This window comes from Microtus oregoni, unplaced genomic scaffold, assembly GCF_018167655.1.
Source record: "Microtus oregoni isolate MIOR12 unplaced genomic scaffold, Mior012 000067F_000, whole genome shotgun sequence".
Taxonomy (NCBI): domain Eukaryota; kingdom Metazoa; phylum Chordata; class Mammalia; order Rodentia; family Cricetidae; genus Microtus; species Microtus oregoni.
The window spans coordinates 3,011,351-3,028,753 of record NW_024543953.1 but is presented as its reverse complement, the minus strand read 5'-3'; the positions used below and the strand labels follow the sequence as shown (position 1 = coordinate 3,028,753).

Below are 17,403 nucleotides of genomic sequence, written 5' to 3'. Positions count from 1 at the left end.
CAATTGCAGAACTCAGCAATGTGAAGTGCTAGGGGGTCTGGAGAGAGGCTCTGACCCCTTAGTGTTTTCCTACCTACAAAATGGGAGCATGAGGCTACCATACAAATTTCCTTTAAGGGTTCTGTAAACTTGGACATGTAAAGTTAGCATAGTGCCTGGCATGGTGTAGACACCAAATAAATATTATCTCTCTTTTCAAGCCTGAAAATTCAAACACATTCTTGGTGGTCCTAAAATAGCTGTTAACATGGTTTACTCAGCAGCATTTACCATTCAAGGCAGATCTCCTTTAGTTGTTAGCTATGCTCCCAAACAGCTGTGTGCAAGGCTAACTTTTGTAAACCAAATCATAATAACATGCAGCAGGAATTTGCCATTGAAAGAAACTCCTCAGTGCATCCTTTTATGAAGTGAAAGCTCCTTCATTTAAACTTATTTTTAAAGAGTGTGCATTTGAGGCTATTACGCAGTCTTGTAATGAATTCTAATTCAGTTTTTACCACAAACGTTGTTCTGTAGCCCCAAAGGACAGAGTAAACAGGAGTAAGTTATATGAAAATAATTTTAAAACACGTACATGTATTTATTTCAGCATAAGTGGTATGTCTATGATTATATAATGGAAAGCATTCCCCCCCTCCCTCATGTGTGTGGTATCAGAGGGAAGGGAGAAAAAGGGACAGAAAGAGAGGTGGTAGGGTGATAATGATGGCATGGAGATGGTGGGAGGGATAGAATTGATAGAGGTGGTGACAGTGATCATGATGTCGTCAATGTTGAATGTGGTAAAAGAGGAGTAGCAAAGGTGACAGATAACTACCCAGTGGTTACGGTGGCAATGATTACAGTGGGACCGATGCTGTTAATGGGAGCAGAGGTGGTAGGGATGTTGGTGGTAGAACAGATAAGGAAGTAGCAGAGGTGATGGTGGCTGTGGTGGGAACGAGGCACCAGGGGTAGATGATGGAAATGCTGTTGAGCGTGGTGTTGCACACAGTGATGGTTCCCAGAAAGAGGGTGATCTTGTAAGGTATTTCCTTTTTGTAACATTCTAAGAAGCTCCCACTGAATGGCCCAGAGGAAGGGAGATTTAGAGATAGATAGATAGATAGATAGATAGATAGATAGATAGATAGATAGATAGATAGATAGATAGATATAGATAGATTATATAGGTTCTCACTCTATAGCCCTAGGTGACCCGAACTCACTATGCAGCCTAGGCTAGCACTGAACTCAGTGATTCTCCTGACTCAGTCTCCCTCCTGAGTGGTGACAGGCCTAAGCCACCATGCCTGGCTCCTGAATTCCTTATAAACAGAAAAAAAAATCTAAACACTGACTCTTTGGGGGGAAACACAGCATATTTTTATTTGTCAGTCTATTGCCAATAATGTAATTTGCTGTCAGTTGTGCAGGTAAGGGAAGGCGCATAAATCCTTTACACACCATATGGTCATTAAAAAGAGTATGGTGCATAGGGAGCTGCTGTATGTTTTGTTGTGTAAAGTCATGTATTCAAAAAGTAAGTGTGGGTGCTGGTGTTTGGGAAATTACTTCCTGCAGCTATTTTATATAGGCCAAGTTAATTGTTCTCAATCTTAAAGGCATAACTTGAGGGAGGAGGGGAGGGGGGAACATGTTTGCCCGAGAGTCATATATATAGGCAGGCCTAATGCTAGTGAGCATCAGCACCTGAAGTTTATTCCAGAAGAAGAGGCAGCTAAAGAGAGCTCTAGCCACCAAAGAGATAAGGCTTTCAACAGTCCCAGGCAGGGCTACTTGGGAGTTCAGTACAGACGTTACCACAAGAATGAGTCCAAGTTGGACAGACAAGAAGCAGAGTCAGGGAGCTGGAGTTCGAGGGGTAGGTCACAAATCACATTAGTAGTAAGAACAAGATCAGAAATCTTCGCAAGACTCAAATACGGTAGTTTGGCAGAGGGCTGGGGTGGCTTAGCTCCTCATTTAGGTGAAGGTCAAGTGCAGGAAGCAGGCTACAGTAGTGGGGCACAGTACTCCAGGCAGGAGGGCAACAGTCTGGCAGACCCCGGGGGAAAGGCTTTTGGCCTGCTTCGGGGACTAGCAGGCGGTACTGGATCTGGCAGGCAGTGAGCTGGGAAGTAGCCATGAGTTCTCCTGGGGCCTCACAGGCCATGGGAAGGGGCTTGGACTCTGTTTTGTTCACACCAGGAAGCCATTATGGGAAAAGGTGAAGCAGAGGAAAGATCAACTCGATGTTTGTGAAAGCTCCCTCTGGCTGCTCATGGGAGGGGAAATAAATGTCATGGGAAGCAAAAGGAACATGGGACCTAGAGCACAGGGCTGGGATCAACTAGGACAAAGGAGGAGAAGGTGAAGACATGGCCAAGCAAAAGGCCTGTGACTGTACCTCCAGTGGGTATTGAAGGTAGCACTTACTTATTAGGGAAAACAATGGGCTCTGGAAAAATGAGCCACACACCCAGTACCATGGGTCATCATTTACAGACACTGGCAAAGCCCAAATAGCCACTAGCTGAAACTGTTAAGGCCATGCGGTGCTTGTCACTGCATCTGTGTGGCAAACTGTATACTCAAGGCTAGGCAGGGCTCTGCGCCAATAGGACTATTTACCAAGACAGCCTGTGGGCTACATGTGGTCCCAGCGCCCCGTTTACCAAGACCCGACCTGGCCCATGGGTTGAAGTCTTTCCCTTGGGAAATACCATATTTCCAAAGTCCCTTCCTCACACAGCAGGACACCATGTGGTACAGGCCTACTGTCCATGAGGGAGCAGAAAGGCTTTATTATTTCAATCATAATGAAAGCTGAGTAACCATTGCTACACTGTGCAATCTATGCAGCAGTCCCAAGTGCTATACTTCACCAGCACTAACGACACTTATTGCACAACTGTTGGCAAGGACTCTGGCTGCAGTGGAGGAGGGAATAGGATTCCTTTGGGCCTTGCTCTCTCAGACTTTGTACACAGTTGGGCAATTTGAATTTTTTTCAAAGCATCTCTCTTTGGCCTTCAAGGGTCTCTATGACAATATGACTTCACTGTCTACCCCTTTACTTTCTCCCAATGGCTCAGACCAGCCTGGAGGCTGCTGCACTGGCTGTAAATTTTTTACCTCTATGACATGTCTCTGAAAGCTAGAATTGTTTCCCCCCACCTTGTATCCCTAAAATACCTGGCTTCTGTGAAGAACTCAGCTGATACCTGCAGGTTGGAAATGCTCTCTGTGGAAAATGTCATTCTGCAAATTATCTGTCTTCTTCTGTTCCTGATGGAAGGAAGGCCTCAAGACAACCACTTCCCAGAAACCAGTAAGTGCAGCAGCTGGCCCAGTGATGTCTGCTCCTACTATGTACGAGGTGCTTAGCAGCAGTGCAGGGGCAGAAGACCAAGAGGTCTCAGGCACAAGGCTGGATGGAACCAAATTTCCCTGGGAAGACAAGGCATGCAAAAACAGCTCCGCCTAGGGAATTGAGAGGCTATGGAGCCTGTGACACTGGAGGGAAGCAGACAGAGGCAAGCCTGTGTTGAGGGCCATGGGGTTAAAAGATCGGTAAAGAACAAAAGAAGCAGCTGGGCTTGGGCCTCAGGTTTGAGTGTCCGTGGTGGTAAAATCCTGGCCTGTGGTTCATATTTCCATTTCTCATGTTGAAGTCTTAGGGACGTCCATATGTGAGAAGGACAGACATGGGCACGATAGGGGGTGTAATGCATTAATCTACATTGCCCACAGAAACCAAATTCTGTAGCCCAGACTTGAGAAGCCTGTGTTCTATCAGAAGTTTGGAACACAGTACCTCAATGGCAGCCTCTGACCCACATCTTTACCTAAAAAGACACACACATCAAGTTCTCTAGCTGAAGGTGGAAAGCAAGAGGACTGAGTGTGCCTATAATATTTGGGGGTGCCATAGTCCCACATCCCTAAGATAAGGCCCCAGGGTTTCACATTACCAAGAAGAGAGTGAAATCTGGTTCTCAGTGTTGCCTGGAGTGGTTCACTTCCAGACACCTGTTATCTTGGGCCTGAAGTCACGGAATCTGCAGGGAGGGGCTGGGTAGGAATTCAGACAAGGCCATTGTCTGCTCCACGAGCCTGTGGAAGCCAGCTGCCAAACGGAGCTCCCTACCCAGAATTTTCCCCTACTAACGGGCTGATTTGCAGGTCACTGAGTTTCTCAGCTGAGCTACCTAGTCGGGACCCAGATGCCAAGCCCAGTGGTGTCCCCCAAGCTCAGAATTGCTCTGTCCTTGCCGAAGAGAGCAGTTTGCAGGCAAAGCCTGTGCCTGGCTTCCCTCCCTGGTTGGGTGTCAGTAACAGGAAAAGGGCCCTAGCTGCAGAAGAGGAGAAGGGGGCAGGGTGGGCAAAGGGAGCGAACAGCTGCGTGCTCCATGGGGAGGATCCCCAAAATAGCAAGGCACATGCGCACTGCAGGCCTTGACCCAGAAGGCTCCGAGTTGCACTGTAAACCCAGCTCTCCTCTGTGCAATGGGGCTGCTGATGAGACCACAGCCATCCTTAGGGGTCCTCTGTATTCCAAACAGCTCCAAGGACACATTGTTCCTTGCTTTTCTGGTGGAAAAAAATAATTTTGAGCCAATGCCAATTTTTGATTGTTAAAAATGTGCCAAGAACAGCCATAGCCTGTGTGCTGTAGGACAAGACCACATCTCTGTCTTATGCATCATAATCTTAGAGACCCTGAAGTAGACAAGGAGCTCACTTCACCATTGTGGCAACTGGGGCCCCAAGGCTCATGTTAAGAACTCAGTAAGTAGTTGGGTCTGCTCCGAGGCAACATCTGGGTCTCCACAGTGCAACCAACATACATAGGATTCTCTCTCTTGAGGCCAGACTTTCACCTGTAGCAGGCCTACAGCCTACATGAAGTAGAGAATACTGGCAAAGACACCAACCGTTGAACCTTGAGATTTCAGCGTCACTTCAATTCTCCACACGCCTTCCCATACAACTCCAAAGCAGCCTGGTTTGCTGCCAGGCTGGAAGTAGAAAGGGAATGAGAGAAAGATGCTAGCTGCTCTTCACCTGTTATGCCACTGGGGTGAAAGCACCAGGACACCTGGAAATCGCTTCTGTCCACTGCTCTTTTCTGAGACTCCAGGGCTGAGTGTATATATTGGAGCCTCTAACCTAGGCATAGGAAGCAGAGTTGCTCCACGTGGTCTCAAACTTCAACAGAGAATAGACTTGCTCTCAGTGAGGGAAGACTACAGCCCTGGATCCCAGAATCTAGCCTAGAGCTATGCATGTCCAAGAGGTTCTGGGATTGTGGCAGGAGGCCAGACATAGACAGGCCCTTCTAAATCATATCAGTGCTCTCAGAATTCAAGATGAAGGGGACTTGTTCCAGGTTATTCCACTATTCACAGCTTTGAAACTCTGAGATCTCCTTTGTGAGTTTAGTACTTTGTGTGCAAAGAAAAGAGATGAGCTCCAAGGTCCATGGGCACAGACCTTGACCTGGATTCCACACCACAGAGGAGGTGAAGAGAGCGCCTCCTACTGGGTATTCTTAAAGAAATGGGTCAGCTGGAACAGGGGACACTACTATCTGAGTCATCCAAAAGCTCCACATACTCTTTATGGGGTGGCGATATGTGCTCTTTTTCCAGAATGCAGTTCCTCACTTTCAATGAGAGGTGAGGAGACAGACTTGGATGGGTTTGTACTATTCAGTAGGACAGAGCATACTGCCTTTAGGACGGCCTATTCAATGTGGATGTAGCTCCCCACCCTCTCACTTGTTTTTCTCTACAAGGTACTGGCTTCCTCAGGCCTTAGTATTTTTTACGTAAAGAAAGTGATAAGAACATCCTCTCTTTCAGGCAAAGAGTAGTTGGCAAGCTTATAAGGGATACTGGGCATGCCAACTTATTGTAACCTATAGAGTTATTTAGTAACATTGAGGCACTGAATACAGATGATGAACAGAGTGTACATGCCCTTTTCTTCCCCAAATTTAGTGACTTAACTTCCCCATTTTTTATTATACTTAGAGAGTTTATGGTATTTCTTTTGGCAGTAATGGGGACTGAAAGTGGAGTTTGGGGCATGCTGCAAAAGCACTGTGCCCACTGGGCTAGAGCCCCAGGCCAACTCCTCCACTTTGCTTAGAAAGTGCTGGAAAAATGGAATAGGTGGTGACAGGGGCATAAATGATACATGACTCTGTAGGCTCTGGAGCCTCAATGCCTTCGAGCCTTTTGATCAGCCTACTGGATCTGTAGAAGGAGTCCAGTCTTAACTTCAAAGGAAAGGACGTGATGTTCCACACGCCGACGCTGTCTACTAACCTTGGCCACATGGGCAAGCATTGCCAGAGGAAACCTCTTTTTTTGGGCCACAGCAATCATTAAGTGATCCTGGTACAAGATGAACAATGATGCTGAAAAGGAACTTGAATCACTACATTTCTTTACAATGCACTCAGCATTTTGGTTTATAAACAAGCTTTCCATCTAAGGAGCAGCAGGGTACAGCACAAGAAAAAGGGCCCTGTAATCTGCCTGTTAATAGGTCTGTGACTTGGCTCAAGGTGCTTAGCTTCTCTGCACCTCAGTTTCCTTAGGGTAATCAGGAGAGGGCTCTCGAAATGCTAAGCAAAGTACTGCCATCTAGTCAATGCTGAACTCAAGGTTCTTGCACTTGGTTTGTCTGAATTGTGTTTTTTCTATAGGGCAGTGGATGAACACTGCAGTTATTTAGGAGCAGGTGTAAGGCTAGAACCCCAGGCTCTTGGGCCCTGGCTTGAGGCTAAAAATATTGGTCACTTCAAATTCCCTTCTTTCTTCAAAGGATCTCTCAATTGTTCATATGAAAATTCCAGAGAAGTTAAAATGCTCTCCTCTAGTGGCACATGCCTGTAATCCCAGCACTCAGTAGATTGAGTCAGGAGGGTCATTACTTCCAGGTCAGTCTCGGCTACAGGATGAACGATTCTGTCTCTATGTAAACAAATCTCTCCTGTCAGACTGATAGAAGTTTATTTTATGATTTTAATGTGATACAGTTTTTTTTTTTTCTGTTAGGTTGGTTTTCAATTCAACAAAAAGAAACCAATTAAGGTTACCCCCCAGAGCAGATTTCTGTGTTCGGAAGGCTTTCGGGCTGATGTCAGGTGGCACAAACAATGAGCTCCCAGACTCATGTTGTTTCTTGGGACCAGAGAGCAGTATTAACCCTGGATGTCATTAAGTCTCAGAAAGACAGCAACAATGGAAACCTTTGAAATCCAGCTAAGGCCACACGTGGCAGCGCAAGGCTGGTTACTGCTAAGTACAGCCTTCTTCCATGATGGTTTGAATTCTTACAGAAACTTCTTTGAACAGCAGGTCTTCTTGTTGTTGTTGAACACCCAAGGATACGCTGCTATTAACCTGTCAATTTCGGAATCTTACTTTTCTAATAGCCTGCTGTTCAGATCGCCAGCATCTGCCCCAAAGCTGGAAGCTAACACTGGACACCTTCCTGAGGCTACAGGGATTGATTGGCCACTAAAACCCAGCTGCTTTCTCAGCACACCAAGAGCTGCCTGGATGGTTACGGATGCGAGCAACAGTGCTTACCGGGCACTGGGTAGTGGGCTCTTTCAGCACCATCCGTTCTGGTGACCACATGTGTCTTCCAAGACAGATGCAGTTTCATCTGGGAAGAAGGCTCAGCTGATGGAGCTGTCTTCAGAAACTTGGGTAGGTATATTTTTGGACCCCTTCAATTGGGGCAAAATCACTGGTCTTCTACGTCAGCTTGGCACTTCAAAAATAGCCAGGCCACTCTGAGCCAAAGACAGAGAATGAGGTGTGCCATGGAGGAAGAAGAGCTGATTGTGATTAAGTGTAAGGTGTGACTCTAAAGCAATGAATGTGCATTTTTTTGGGTAAGGCTTACAAAGGGTTCAAGCAGTCATTTGCCGTGAGAACCCAAGCCGGAAAATGGCATTAGCAGTGGTAGCTGCTCTTGAGTGGGAACTGCTCCGAGGACCCACTCCCAAGACAGCCATCCCTATACAGATGGAAACAAAAGTGCCACTCACTTACCAGACACACTTTAGTTTTACAAAGTATCTGAACAGTAAGTGAGGAACAGGGAAACCTCCTTCCTGTACCTATAGCCCACCCACATTTATGCCTAGGTTTTGGCCCAAGTAAGTGGAAAATAAAGAATTTAAAATCAAGCCTAAACTGGGGACATGCTAGGTGCTTTCCTTTGTAGACTCAGATGTTAACCAACAAAGAGCAGTCCGGAACATAAAGGGTGGTTACAACGGATGTTAGAGACTCTCTTCTGGGAATGTGTCAACTGGTGACTGGCAGGTCATAAACAGGTCACACTGGCCAACCAATCTATTTGTCTCTGGCCATCCCATGTGACTGCCCATTCCTGTGAAGGTTGTGGTACTCCAGTCACCGGAGTTTTTAGAAGGTTATGCACTTGACTTAATAGCGTCTCCTCAACACATTGTTGACAATGAAAGGAAAAAAGAGAAATATGATTCAATCACTCACACCTGTACACAGAACAAAATCCCTAAAATGAACAAAGCAGATTGCCCTGGGAACTGGGGAAGATAAGTCTCCCAGTTCTGTGAAATGACATTACCTCAGAGCTCAGGGCTCCCAGGTCCATGAGCAGGAAGGAAACAGACCCATGGCTCTATAGGAACCATTTCCCCTCTGCTCTATTACTTTCAGAGATTAAGCAAGCCACTCCTCTGTGGGCGAATACCCCGAGATAACAGCCATTGTGTGTGCTGCAGCTCCTGCTAACCTAATCTTGGTAGAGTGGTGATGGTGCAGGCACCGGCTGTCAGACTCCAGCAACCAGAGGCTCTCATACTTCCTACCGTCAAGCTTTCCCTTAGAGCTACTACTGGAACCCCTAATACTAAGCCTCAGACACTTGGGCCATGGCTGAATTCCTAAAGAAGGAAGCACAAATGTGACAGTGACTTTGAGAAAAGATATTAGGGTTGGACAGTTAAATAGGAATCCTTTCCTTTGCCCAATTTCTTAGTATTTTTATTATAGAAACCCACAGGGGCAGGGGTGGGTCTTTTTGATTCAAGTCTCTTATATGTTCAGTTAGTCTCCAATACAAATATGCACAAAGAATTTCAACAACACATCTCATGTTCAAATGTAAGGTTAGAAACATTCAACATCCCCCCTCCCCGCCATAGCCCATTTTCTGACCGATTCCTGGAGCCTTCTGGACTCCTGACGATTTCCCGCCATGTTGAAATGGGGCAGCATGCTCTCGAGTATGAGTCGACTTTTCCAGTCATCCATTGTTTGACCTGGAATTTTATTCTTGACTCTCCAAGGCGTTTTCCAAACGACCTAGACACAGGGCTTAAGGAGACAAAAAGTATACTCTCTTTCAGACATGATGATGAGACCTTGACCCCGTGAAGCACAGACTTTCAACTCTGAAGGCAGGCTTGTGTAGTATCTGCCTCATTCATTTTTCTGTCTCTTTCCACTATGCCACCCTCATAGGCCACCTCCCGCCACCCCACCCCCGGAATGAGGAATACTTCTGTGAGCCACTTGCCCAGGATAAAATGGCCATCCATGCCATGAGATAGATAAGCTGTACTAGAACACAGAGGAGCAGGTGGAGGAGGAGCTTGATGAGACTAAAAGAGCGCTGGAATACAGTTGGGCAAAGGGAGTCCTAGTTCTGGCTTTGATTTTGTGTGGGACACAGGGAGGGCTCTGTTATTTTCTGAGATAGTTCATTTCAGTGACAGACTCAAATTGATGGCTTAGAGCCTTTGCAACTCTGGCCACATTAGTACCCAGCCAAGTGATCAGACCAACAATTCCAATCACAATTGACACCAGGAAAGAAGGAATGGATGCGGAAAGGGGCTCCAGACAGCCTGGTGCATCACTTGACAGGGCACCAAAGGAGCTACTCCAGCACATCCTGCAGGCCGGATGAATAGACATGCAAACCCAGGAAAAGCTCTTTTCTGTTTTCCACAAACTACATGTGAGATAAAAACTATGTTAAGGTATTCAAATACGGGGTTAGCTTTCGTTGCTATAACCTTTCTTGCCTATATCGTACCAGGCACCACAATCTTGATTTTATAAAAGTCAGAAAACCACTTCCCCCCATATTCCCACTGAGTGAAAACAACTCCTCTGTCATGTTATATAAAACACACATCAGAGGATTCTGAAGATAGAGAGAATATAAATTGACGAGGAACCTTGGAATCTAATGAGTAACACTGATGAGTTCCCTGGGATTTCTTTTGCTTCAAATATTTTACTAGATTTAGAGCCAAAGAAACCAGCAACCTCAAATGCCAATGGGCACAAACAAATACTCCAACAGAGGCTTGCTTTCAGGACCAGGAAAGAGCCCTTTGAGACAGAAAACCTTAACCCAAGCCATTCTAATCTAGCTAAGCAACAGAAAAGACACTGTAGTGTCACCCCATTCCACCACCCAAGACCAAGGAGGGGAGTCTACTGTACCCCTACTTGGCAGCAATGAGACACTTCTGTCAACCCCACAGGAACGCTGGTAGGAGATGTCTGGTGTGGACTTGGATACATCAGGCTTGCCTAGCAGTAATGAGGGGTCCCAGCCTACTTTACATCAAAGAAGCTGTCTGGGTTACTTGGACTTCTATATTACCAGGTAAAAGAAAGATGCTATCCCTCTTTCCTGCCAGACCAATCAAAACAGAAGATTTAAATAAAAGCCAGTTTTAAAATATTAAAAATATCCTGATTTTAGTAAAAAGACAGCTATTCCAAGACCAAAAGGTCTAAAGCTTAATGAAAAAAATTATTAATTGAAATGTCACCAAGATGATACAAATATTACAATAACCTGACTAGAATTTTAAAATAGCAGTTATGTAAATGCTTCTCTTAAGAGATACAATAATGCTTTCAACAAAGTGGCAATCTCAGGAAATTGAAATATTAGAACCAGGATCCACAGTGACCTAGATAACCTTGGTGAATGGGACCAAAAGCAGAAGGAAACAGTCAATTTCTTGTACCCTTTGTAGCCCAACTTCTGCAATGTGAAGCCAAAGACTGGGAAAGAATGACAGAAAAATGACACACTACCTATGGGAGACATTAATTTCAATGATGGCAAGTATTTGCTCAGAAGCCATGGAAGTCTCAAGAAAATAATGTAACGATTCTCAAATGTAGGGTTGTGGGGGAGAGCTTCAACACAAAATCTTATTGCAAATGTTTCAGCTGTGGAAGGGGAATCTGGACAATCTTAGATGGAGGGAAACCAAGGGAATTTATCAACAACACATGTCTACTAAGATAATAATTAAAGGGAGTTCTCCACTGAAGAAGAAATGATGTATTGGCAAAGAAGAAAGAACAATAGAAAGAGAAAAACAATATGATTAAATAAAATAGATTTTCCTCCATGCTTAAATTTCATAAATTATGTTGATTGTTGAATTACCAATTATAACATTTTCTAATATAGTTATAAATATGTATGAAAGAAATATTTAACACAATTCCATTATAAACGGAAGTAAAAGGGTAGAGAGAAATGCAGGGTTTTCTACTTCATTAAAGGTAGTAAAATGTTGACACCAGTTGTACATTCATTTTAACACACAGACAGGAGTATTGAGGGCAACTTCCACAAAAAGACAGAGTAAAAACACTATACATGAATCAAATATTATTCTAAATATTACTCAAGTAATGCATAGGCATAGAAAGTTAGTAAAAAGAAAAATTGGGGGAAATCTTATGGGGAACTGAAAGAAAACATATAAATGGGTAGAAAACCCCACTAATATCAGCAGATATATTAAACAATGGCCTAAGAGTTTGGCAAATAAGATAAAAAAAGATAACCTAATGATATAGTATTTCAAGAGGTTTGCTCAAATATAATAATTTAAGGAGATTAATGGCATTGGAATTTTGATTTGAGATGATTGCACTGAGCCAGTAGATTGCTCTGGGTAAGATGATCTTTCCAGAATATTAATACTTCGATCCCATGAGCATGGGATGACTTTCCATCTTTCAGTGTAAATTTCTTTCTTCAGTGTCATAAAATTCCTATTATAAAGATTTTTAATTTTCTTAGTCAGGCTTGTTTCCAAATACTTTGGGTGGCTATTGTGAATGAGATTATTTCCCTTTATTTTTCAGTCTGTTTGTCATTGGTATACAGGAAAGTTGTTGGGCTTTGTGTGCCAATTTTGTATCTTGCCACTTGGCTCAAATTAATTATCTCTAAGAGTACTTTTTGTGGAGTCTTTGGTGTCTCTTATATATAGAATCATCATCTGCAGATAGGGATACCTTGCTTTCTTTCCCTGTTTGTATCCTTTTTATTCCCTTCTCTTGTCATGTTATTCTGACTATGACTTCAAGTACTAAATTAATAGACGGAGAGAGTGTGGACACCTTTGCCTTATTTCTGTTCATAGTGGGAACTCTTTTGAGGTTTTTCTCCATTTAGCATGATGTTAGCAGTAGGCTTGTTGTATATAGCCTGTATTATACTGGGGAATGCTTCCTCCATCCTTTAATGACTTGTCATTAAAGGATGTTGGGGTTTGTTCACAAATTTTTCTGTGTCTACTGAGATGCCCATGTGAATTATCTTTTGTCCATTTAATGATATATGTATGTTGAATCATCCCTGAGTTGATGGAATAAAGCAGGTTAGTCATGATGAATGATCTTTTTAATGTGATTTTTAATTCAGTTTGCCAGTATTGTATTGGAAAATTTCTGCATCTTTATTTATCAGGAAAATCAGTCTGTAATTTTATCTTATTTTATTTTATTTTATTTTTATGCAGTGACTTGATTTGAATATCATCAGGGGACTTCTAGTTTTGTTAAATAAAAGACAGGATGCCTTTTTTTTCTATTTTATGGGATAATCTAAGTAATTTTTAAAAATTCTGGTAGCATTCTTCTATGAATCCATCTGGTTCTGAGCTGTATTTTTTTTTTTTAGTTGGGAGGCTTTTTATTACTGTTTCAGTCTTATCACTGATTATAGATGCTTAAATTATTTATTTAATTTTAGTTTAATTTTGATATGTCATAGGACATCTTTATCAGTTGCCCCATTCCAGGCTCAGGGAATATCATGAAAGAGGCAGAAATACTATAAGACCCAGAGGATGGAGAAAGGGGACATAAAGCTGTTTTCTGGACATGACGCGACTATCAGATTTTTGAACACATAGCAGCTATTGTTACATGCACAAGACAATATAAGGTCAGTCCAGGTCAAATTTTGGCATAGACTGGGGCAAGTGATCTTCAACTCCATGCTATACTGAGGAGTTATTGACAGTATATAGTTGTTGGGGAGCAAGAACCACTCTTTTGTGAGGAAGTGGCCACTGATATACTACCTATGCTCAAGTGGATGACACCACTCTTCTGCACATATGGGCAGCACCAAGATAAGAAGGTGGGAATGCGACATATTAGGGGAATGTGAAGGGCAGCTGGAAAAGGGAAATGGGGAATGGATTTGATCATACTTATTGTATACATGTGTGAAACTTTAAAGAATAAAGAAAAACTATTATAGAAGGAAATAAATTATGTGAACAATAAATGAGATCAAGACTATTCCAGTAATAAAGCTAGATAAGCTAGATTTTAGGGCAAAAATTGATTGAGAATGGAGAAAGACATTACATAATGATAAAGACATCAATAATAAAAAACGTCTTCTAAACAAGTGAGCTGAAAATATAGGATATACAAGTGAACTAAAAAATGATCTACAAAAATTTAGAAGGATTGAAACAATACATGGTATTTTCTGTGACTACAATGGAATCAAACTAGAAAACAATAATAGAAAAAGAGATAAAAATTTCAAAACACTTAGAAACAAAAGTTCTAGCTTTAAAAATTGTGTCAAAATTCTGAAGCAAATAAATATGTTGACTGTGATTATGAATGAAAATGAAACTTGTGGAGTATGAGCAAAGTTGTTCCAAGAGCATCAAACGTTTGCATTAGAAGCGAGGGCATAATTGAAGCTCTCAAAGCACTTTGAAAAAGAAAATAGAAACTCAAAAGCAAGCAGAAGGAAATGATAAAAATTAAAATAAATGATACTGAAAAGAAAAACAATAGAGATAAACCCAATGGGAAAAGCTGTATTTGACAAAGTAAGTAAAGTTATTAAACCTGAAAACTAAAAATTATGACGAATGAAAAAGGAGTGCTTACTACATACCCTGCAGATAAGGAAAACACTGTTATACACATTAAATTTGGAAATTTTAAAGAAATGGAGCAATTTTTCTAAAGGACACGTGACCAAAGGAATTGAAATTGTTAAAATTCCTGACGTGAAAGTTCAAAAGGGCTGTAATGTGCCTTAGTGATAGACAGCTTGTCTAGCATGTAGGAACTCTGGTTTGAATCCAACCCCCACCCCCAGTATGGCAAAAGGAAGCCTTTAGGCACAGATAGTCTTAAATGATGAATGATCTTTTTGGTGTGATTGAATTCAATTTGCCAGCAATTTGTTGAGAATGTTGGCAACCATATCTATGAGGAGGTTCAGCCTGCAATCTTCTTTTCTGTGTGGTGTTAAGAGAAGCATTAGTATCACCTATATGAACATGACCTCTTTCAGGGAACATTCACGGACATCAAAGACAACAACTGTCCAGACAGAAAATTACAGAGCAATGTATAGAGAAAAATTCTAAACAACATTTTAGTCACTTGGAAAAGAAAATATCCATCACAAGCTAGCTTGGGCCCTTGTTTGCTTGGGGTATATAATGCAAGGTCGGTATTCATCAGTCCATGGGTTTTACCCACTACAGTAGTGGGTACTATCAAAATCATATGATTCAAACAACATTTTGAATGCTCTAAGTAGCACTGTATGGATATTTCTGCCTTTGGAAAACATTTAGTGACAATACCAGATTCTAGAAAGGTTGTGGAGGAAGTACAATTACTCATCCACGCTGGTGGGTATTTAAAATGATACACCTGCCCTGGAAATTGGGCAGCTTCTTAAGAAAAAAAAAGCAGAAATAACAGCAACTGTACTCCTAAATATTTGTCTAGAAACATGAAAATGTCTAACAAATTTTTAAATACACACCACACACACACACACACACACACACACAGAGTGTGTGTGTGTGGGGGGGATCCTGTATCAGTATGGTACCAATTTTTCTTGGTTTTCACATAGTATGGCTGGTATGGAGCATGTAACAATGAGGGAGATCGTGTGAGGAGCAAAGGGGACTTCTTTCTACCATGTTTTCAGTTTACTGTAAATCTAATTATTTCCAAACAAGAATTACATTGATTCCTCATATTGCCTCTGAGACATTTCTTCATGTCTTTCTTGCCTCAAGCAGTTTATGAACATCTGTATCTTCCTTCCTATTTAAAAACAAGACAATATGGTCTCTGCTTTAGCCTTTCCTGAGTGTTCTGGGAACCAAAACTGAGGGCTTAACTGGGATACTGACCACATACTAGGGTCAAAATGGTATATGCTGTACACTCTGCATGCAAATGAAGAAGGTGAAAGAGACCACCATTACTGCAGAAGCAGTTATTAGGTTCTGGGCTAACACAGGCTCAGCATTTCCAGTCTGTGGAGGATAGAGACTCTGTTATTTCAAGGCTAGCAACACAAAACCTAAGGACATTACAGCAGCTACTCATTCATTCAACTCTAAAGAAAAAAAAATGTAAAATCAAAACAAACTCAAAACCAAACAACATCCCAAAAGGCTGGCCCGCCTTTAAAAGACACCATTCTATTGATTTCATATTCTCCCATTTTATCTTCTCCAAATCCAATACAAAAGGGATAAGTCAGGGTGGGGGCAGTATTTGGAGTTTTCTGAACAAACCCTTGCATCTGTGTCCTGGAGAGGCAGCCTACACCTTCACTACCACAGTTACCGTGTTTGGGTACTGTCTGGGCCAGGACTAAGGAGGGCGATGGGGAGAAGCTGTACAGCTTGCTGGTTGGCTCTGTATACACCAGCAGGCAGAGAACACTGTTCTCTAGACTTCCAGTATGGATAGTAGAAAGGAAGACAGAGCTGAGGACAGGAAGAAAATGTTTCCCAAGCAATAGACTATCATGCTACTGTCACAAGCTTCAGAGCATCCTGGTCCAGAGGACACTGGTTAACCATCATCACTAATCACTATCTGTACTAACAATCTAAGTTACAGATCAAAGAGGACATCTTAGGCCAGAGAACTAGACCTGGGAGGTACAGAAAGAGGCCAGACTTGAACAGAAAGAGCTCACTGTTTAAAGGCTTCCTCTGTGTTCCTGTGGCTCTTGGTAGGAAGTTATTTGTCTGATGTTCTGGTCTTCTTCCAGAGAGGAGTCAAGGTTTTGATGTGTCAGTCACCTTAGATTAGTGGTTCTCACCCTTCGTAACACTGTGACCTTTAATACAGCTCCTCACGTTGTGGTGACCCCAAGCAGAACATTATTTTCATTGCGACCTCATAGCTGTATTTTTGCTACTGTTTTGGGTCGTAATGTAAATATCTGATATTCAGGGTATCAGATATGTGACTCCTGTGAAAAAGGCGACCCTCAGGTTGAGAACCGCTGCCTATAGGAAGCGTTTGTTGATCGGGTCTGCAGGGTGCACACAAACTAGAGAAAGGCTTCCCTAGAACCTTCGTCAGGGTTTAGTTCCTTGGTCAAGGGCTTCAGTGATATAGTGTACTGGAACCTAAGTGAGCTTAGTCATGCATAATGTTATTCAACATTCCTGTGCATTTGAAGGGGCTGTTTTGACACTATGCAAGAGCTGCAAGGCATATTATTATAGTTTTGTGTTAATAAACATATTAATATTGAAACATGTCACTTTTCATTTTGAAAAAGTTTAACTTAAAAAAACTACAAGTGGGCCTGGGGATGTAGCCTAGTTGGTAGAGTACCTGCCTAGTGTGCACTAAGCCCTAGCTGAGATGTGATCCCCAGCATCGGAGAAAACAGATGGAGCGCGCATACTTGCCATCCTGGTGTTTGGGAGGTGTAGGCAAGAGGATCAGAAGTTTAAGGTCATCTTTGGCTACATAGCTAGTCTAGGATTCACACAACTCGGTCTCAAAATTAAATAAATAAATAAATGAAAGACGAAAACTCTAAAGCTGATGCCAAGGAATTGGAAATCTCCTACGCTGCTACTGGATATGTAAGAGTGCAGCCGCTATGAGAAGCAGTTGAGTGCAGAGTGGCCATGAAATACAGAATCTCCACTCGTGGCTCCAAAACCTTAGACCCAGACACTCCTAAGGGTACTATGCATAATAACCCCAAATACCCACTGAGGTGTGTGTGGATAAACACAATTTAGAGTAT

General features: G+C 42.5%; 1 protein-coding gene across 6 annotated transcripts in view; it reads right to left on the bottom strand.

Annotated features, from left to right (window-relative positions):
• Mamld1 (mastermind like domain containing 1) overlaps positions 1 to 17,403 on the bottom strand; it is a 129,150-nt gene that overhangs the window by 51,314 nt on the left and 60,433 nt on the right. For all 6 annotated transcript variants that reach the window (XM_041641001.1, XM_041640997.1, XM_041640998.1 and 3 more), the window contains one exon: positions 9,219 to 9,377. In XM_041641001.1, the coding sequence (XP_041496935.1) occupies positions 9,219 to 9,314 (96 nt within the window). In that variant the 5' untranslated portion in view covers positions 9,315 to 9,377. The remainder of the gene's footprint in view (positions 1 to 9,218; positions 9,378 to 17,403) is intronic.